This window comes from Anticarsia gemmatalis, chromosome 10 (genome assembly GCF_050436995.1).
Source record: "Anticarsia gemmatalis isolate Benzon Research Colony breed Stoneville strain chromosome 10, ilAntGemm2 primary, whole genome shotgun sequence".
NCBI classification, from domain to species: Eukaryota; Metazoa; Arthropoda; class Insecta; order Lepidoptera; family Erebidae; genus Anticarsia; species Anticarsia gemmatalis.
Window position 1 is genome coordinate 10,001,438 of NC_134754.1, and position 6,646 is coordinate 10,008,083.

Genomic DNA, 6,646 nt, shown 5'->3' on the forward strand with positions numbered 1-6,646 from the left:
ATAAAACTCTATCTATTATTCTTCCTGAAAAATAAGTATGAAAAAAATGGCGATACATTGAATTGAAAAGTCATGTGACACCTGGAACCTTTAGTAAAGTTATGCCGTAATTTGACCCTATTTCTACATTAATGAGTTCTAATTACAGCATCTTTAATTTGTTTCTAAGAAATACTTGTATTTTTTTTTACGTAGCCGATGGTCTAGTAATCAGAATTTATTTTTCCCAAAGTATATGACTGTGTCTTTTAGGCAGAAAACTGTAAGATAATTTTAATTGAGTAATATCTAATCTATAGTAATTAACACATTCATAGGGTGATAATGAAAATTTTGTCATGTATGAAAAAATACTTTCCGGATATTGTTTTACTAAAATGTTTTATAATAAAATGCCTATCATCTTTTTTCACGAGATTTCGTAATCAGTGTGTTAAATGTAATAAAAACCCTTTCACCGGTACCAGGAATAAGCACTAGTAACCAACTCAAAAATTTCTTACTACTAAATATGGGGCATATTATTCTGCAGCGTAGTGCACTTAATGTCTAAATTCTCCTTCGTTCGAAATGAGACCCTTGGCTAGCAGAGAGTCAGTTATGTAAAGACTAACAGTTTACGTGCATTTTAGGTAACAAAATATAAGTCAGTAATAAAATATGAAGTCAGTTGATTTGGGCCTTTTCTAATTAAAATTAGAATATTTTTAAATCGTAGCCCGGAGATTCCCAATTGGCCTGGCAAATGGCAATAGGCTCGCTACTGAATATATAGGCCTAACACTGATAATGGCGAAACGATGAAATGGTGATATAAATAATATATGTATGTTGATTTGGATACTTACAACTACTGTTTTCATTCACGATATTATTAACATATTAGATAGTTACTAACCAAGCCTAATGTCCTAATTGGCAAGTGCAACAGACGCCACAAGGATAATAAATTTCATCTTCCCATTTATAGTATCGAGTCCTCAATTACCACATTAATTGCCTAGCAGCTTAGTGCGTTTATTACACTTTAAAGTGTAATTTCTTTTGCGCAACTTAGTTCAAGTCCATTAGTACTATCGCATTCACATTAGCGCCCATAATTGCTCCCGGATGAACGTGATCTACATTTATTTGTTCTGAATCATGTCCTTGACAGACTGTTTTGTTCCCTTGTGTTTCTTGATTGCGAATAGAAACAAGAGTTAAGCCTGTATTAGATTTCATACTGGTTTGAGTTGTACGTGGTTATGTAATCTGCTTTGAATAGAATTTGGGGATCTGTTCAAGTATTAATTATTTTACATTTGTTATCATCTGGCTGCTTGTTGTCATTTTTGTATGTCTATTACAAAGGAGCGAATTTTGACACATTTATTTAATTAAAAAAAACTAAATCACGACCGTCATAGTGTTAACTTTAATGAGGTTTGCCGGTTTGCATACAAACGTAAAATTTTTCAAGAATCATTATAGAGATTTAATTTATCATCATTTATAAGTTAGTCTACTTTGTTACTAAGATAAAATAAAATACAATTCAATGTGTTGTATTCATTTATTTAATTGATGTTAACTATATATATACATAACATAACCATTGTTACTTTGCATCTTCTGTATTTTCTAACCATAAAGATACACCAGCCTATTGTCAGTACATCTTTAACCTAATCAATTGTCCATACAAAATTAATTACTATAATAAGCATAATAACAACAATAGGCGTGGAAGCATGTCCGATGTCCTCAAGGAGGCCTATCATCACGTCGCATGAATCAGTGTCAAGTATTCCGAAGTGATCTTAGGACCTTGAGTGGTATTTACGATAGACAATTACAGGTACAATGAACTAACGGATAATGCGACGTTATATGCGTATGTTTATGTTATTGACACAATAAAGATAAAGGGCGTACCCCAAGGACCTGTTTTAGGTCCTGTTATGTTTATTCGTTTATTTGTCTCAAAGCCTATGTGTATTGTTATATTGTACAAATATTATTTTGCTTTAAATATAATTTTGTTTTCAGTATTTGAGGTGAAAATCTGGGTTGTTTCAGTAAATTCAACTGAAAATTAAGTGGGTACTATCGCCGATCAATGTTGACATAGCTAAATTAAACTTGTAGTGAGTTCTACTTATCCACTACTAATGACTTAGCTCGAAACGAAAACCTATTTGCAAAGGAGTCCTTTAGGTAAATTCATTTAACGGAAGATAAATTAATGTCTTCTTTAAGTTACGTAATGGTAAAATTCTTTATTAAATTATAAACTATAATATGATTTGTTTTAAAGAATAAAACGAATACCGTTATACATATTTTATTAAAATTTTAAAATACTTGTTCGAGATTTCTTATTAAGATTTATGATATTGTCACTTAAATTATTATTGATCAGTCCCAATAGTATCTCAGCACTTCCACGCTTCATTTGGGCATTTCTGAAAACAAAAAATGAGGTTACAAAATGTTTATCTTATCCAAAAGCACTCGTGTGTACGATTTTTTACAAAGCAAAAAAGATGAGGCAATTAAATTGCTATCATTGGAGACTACTACGAGTTTTATGTAAGACGTTTAGATATACTATTACGAACTAATAAAAAACTGAACCAATTTTAGGGGCAGAATTGTTACAAAAGCCGTAATAGAGTAGGAAATCAAAAAAATGTTTTACCTTCAACATCGCAATTCCAGTGCAAGCAAACACATCGTATGCTTTGCAAGGATAATCCAGATGCTGTCTTGGTTCTGTATCAACGCAGTCTTCAATAGCCTTGTTTACGGCCACAGACCATCCCTTGTGGTCTTGGGCCCATCTCAGCAAATGATTCTTGTACGCATCTTTGTTCAGCGTCTCTTTGTTCGTGAGGAAACCAGATTCTTCGAATACGCACTGGACATCATTGCACTGTGAAGGACAATTAATGTTTAACCGACTTCGAAAGAGGAGGATCTCTATTATTCGTGGTCTTTTTTTATGATGATGATGATGATGATTATATATGTTAAATAAATGAAATACATTCGTCTTATTAAGAGACACCGTAGACGCGGGAGCCATTCTATTTTTAGATTTATTAGAATTGTTAGTTTAAGACTGTGGTTAAAAAATATTTATTGTTATACATAAGTTTTATTTTAACTGTTAAAGTTGTAGTTATTGTATATTTCTTCGTGACCTATATAGTTACTGATCTTATCGAACAAACCTTTTGCATGTACAATGAGACAGCAAACCTATTACGTTCTTTTGTTTGTCTGCTTTGATACTTTACCTTTTATAGTCATATTTTTTACTTCCATTACTTTATTCGTCTACAAAAATATTTTGACCAAACTCAACCCTTTCAATATTCAATGCCTAGGGGACTAAACAAACAACCCACAGTCTAACAGAGAACGTGTTAAAAGGCTATTTGTCTGTTTGCTCTATCGATTTGATGTATCAACACTTACCGGTCCCTTCATTTTAGGGTTGCTACATGTTGCTAGGTGTTTGGCTTCACCTATTTCAGGTATGTCACAGCATACTGACAACGGTTTCTGGAAAAATAAAATATTTTTTAATAAGTATGTAGACGTAGCGTTAGGCCACCATTATGGTGGGACGAATTGGATAGAACCAATACAAATTGAACCCCAATGCCAAATTGACAAGAAAAATAAAGATCAAGGTTTTTGCCCAGCAGTAGTATTATGCAGGCTAATTGCATCAGCATCAGTGTTTACAGATAAAATAGATAGAATACCTCGAATTCAGACAGATAAACGATGTGAATGTTTGTTAATAAACATTCTTAGTTTGTGTTGTTTTGACTGAACTATGTTTGTCTCAGTAATCGGTACGCGATCTTCGAAATGTAATCTTAATTTGATAGGCAACGATTTCATATAAAATCTTAAATAGTTTTCACTAATTGATGTAATAATAAGCAGAATTACCAGCGTAGCTCCTTTACTTCCAGTCTTGTTAATAACGTCGGCACTGGCTAACTGAAACAATCATGCATATAGTGATAAATTATGGTAACCGTAATACAAATAATTAATGCTTGTCTTCAACAAAACTTAAAAAAAAGTTTATATGCTTTTGTAATAATAAATTAATTATTCGCTGTATAAAAATAACTTGAAATAAATAAATGCAAGATGAATTACTTTTAAATAAATTATATTCTATGTAAACTGAATAAGAAGTGAATAAATAAGGAAAAGAATTAGCAGGTAGTAAGAGGTCAATTGCCTCGAGAAAACAATAATTTAGCCTTAGAATTTGCAACAATTTTGGAAAAGCATTTGCATAACTAGTCCTAATGACAAAATTAAAAATGAAATGTATAAAAAATACTTACAGAAACGTATAAAACGATTGCAATATACTTGTACATGTTGAAGTGTGTTCGTTACTGTTGCTATATTATGACTGATTTACAACAAAAATGGCACTTATTAATATTTATATGTAAAACTATCGCGCTGTTTATAAATACTACACTTATCTTTAATGTCAAAGTGCAATTACTCATGAACAGATGTTAACGTTCTCAGAATATACTTTTGTTGTTGACTTGACGAAAGGTTTATAAAGATACATGCATAATGGTACCAATTGGTAAAATTAAATTCGCTGTCTTTATAAAAAAAATACCAATATCCCGCCTGTTATAATCAAAGGTGTAGGCAGCGTCAGCGTTAGTCTAATAGGTGGCAAGCCTTTACCGCTTACTGGGCACGTTACCAAACTCCAGGCTACTGTTGAGACATACGTATTCTCGTCCTAGGAAATTATGACCTTTTGTCATCAAATTATGACTCATTGGCTTGGATTATAAAACAAGACGAAGGGACGTCATTTCGAATTGATGGAATAAGTTATGACTGCACAAAAAAAAATGACAATTAGATTGAGTGTTCACTGTTCATACAGAATTCGTAAGTTTTTGGATAAAAGTGAGGATAAATAAAAGAGTATACCCGTTTCTTTCATTTTGGTATCAATAGAGGTTACGCCTCACTCTATACAATAACTGTACGGAATCTCAGACACTAATAAAAAAGAAAAAATATATATATATTATTAAAAAATAAAAACAGAAAATTTGGTTAATCAACCATGCACAGACCTTTGTTTTATTTTTGCGACAGAAGTAGTTCCTAAAAAAGTAAATAAACACATTATTAACTCGGTTTAGTTTGAAATTCTTTACTATCTGGGTTAAAAGAAATACAAAAGGAAAACAGTATCAAAACATGAATGGCAGATTTACGAGCTACCAAAATCATCATATTTTTTTCATTCGGTACGTTTCTTATATTGGCGTCTCATAACATAATTAATACGAGGTTACCTATTTTTCATGACTCATTTTCCTTCTTCCTTAACAAAACCACAGAATACTTATAGTTTAACTAGCTGAACCGCGCAACTTCGCTTGCGTCACAAAGAGAATAGGTCATAATATTCCCCGTTTTTGTAACATTTTTTACTGGTACTCTGCTCCTATTGGTCGTAGCGTGATGATTTATAGCCTATAACCTTCCTCGATAAATGGGCTATCTAACACTGAAAGACTGGTCCGATTTAAAAAAAAATCGGACCAGTAGTTCCTGAGATTAGCGCGTTCAAACAAACAAACAAACTCTTCAGCTTTATAATATTAGTATAGATTAACCGCAGAATTAAACATCATCGATATCAAATACTAAAACAAGACAAAATTACAAACTTGTGTTCCAGTTTTTTCAGTATATATTATTACGGCTTTTCGTAATTCGTTAAATTTTGATTTGTGCTTTCGTTTTTTGATTGATAACGCATGTAATTCCTACAAAGCTGAAATATTATACTGCACCATCCATATCTGAATATTTTTTGTAACCTTTCATAAATCTGTTCGAATAGCCAGAATTTATATTGTCTACACCTTTTTGTATATCTCCAAAAAAATTATTAAGTACAGTTTATAATCAGACAATATTAAAAGAGCAACACAAATATGTTAGTTAAAGAAAACTATGCATAAGTTTCAAGTTGTATACGTTATGTAAAGAACAATTTAATATTATAACTTGTAGAAACAGTTAAAAACTTCTTGTTTACAGCTATTTTGTAAAATACAAAAGAAACTGCAACTGTACTATATTTTCCAAGATTCTTAGATACATTTTCAGGATCTCAGACCCATGTTCTTAAGAAAAACATATTCAAGTTGACAGATATACTAGAAAAGTGCTTGTCATATCTACATAGCCTACTCATAAATTCAAAATTCGGATATATTTTGTAAGCCGCACGACTCTCGGGACTCAAGTTATTGTATGTTATTACTACCGATATTTTTTCGTTTACTACTAGGCAACGGATATAATGTTTAGTAGGAATGTATGAAGTACAAAATTAAGTTCCTAGTAAACTTATAGTAACCGAGAGATGAAAGTTAATGTTAAAATATGCTGTACAAAGTCAATTTGAAGTCCATAGACGAATTTTATTTAAACATTTGTTGTATCACATATTATTTTTATTTTTAAAGACATCTCCAGCATTAAGAATTGCCCTTGTGTCGCGGGGACTTTTTACAAACATACAAACAACGGACACAAAGTACAACCAGACCCGAAACAATTATTTGTGGAT

At 31.6% G+C, this 6,646-nt stretch overlaps 1 protein-coding gene across 1 annotated transcript; it reads right to left on the reverse strand.

Moving 5' to 3' along the window:
* Positions 1 to 2,310: 2,310 nt before the first annotated feature.
* LOC142975902 (general odorant-binding protein 68-like) lies at positions 2,311 to 4,459 on the reverse strand. Its single transcript, XM_076119039.1, has 5 exons — positions 4,362 to 4,459; positions 3,952 to 4,002; positions 3,466 to 3,552; positions 2,684 to 2,917; positions 2,311 to 2,447 (listed from the first exon to the last, which is right to left on the reverse strand). The coding sequence occupies exons 1-5, from the start codon at positions 4,395 to 4,397 to the stop codon at positions 2,418 to 2,420; spliced, it is 438 nt and encodes a 145-aa protein (XP_075975154.1). The 5' UTR covers positions 4,398 to 4,459; the 3' UTR covers positions 2,311 to 2,417.
* Between the last annotated feature and the right edge of the window lie 2,187 nt (positions 4,460 to 6,646).

Excerpts from the sequence above, each read along its gene's own strand:
- LOC142975902 (XM_076119039.1), bottom strand. The coding sequence starts at position 4,397 with ATGTACAAGTATATTGCAATCGTTTTATACGTTTCT. Across the intron at positions 4,003-4,361 it reads CAATCGTTTTATACGTTTCT|TTAGCCAGTGCCGACGTTAT; the intron begins GTAAGTATTTTT and ends TGATTGTTTCAG. Across the intron at positions 2,448-2,683 it reads CTGGAATTGCGATGTTGAAG|AAATGCCCAAATGAAGCGTG; the intron begins GTAAAACATTTT and ends TTTTGTTTTCAG.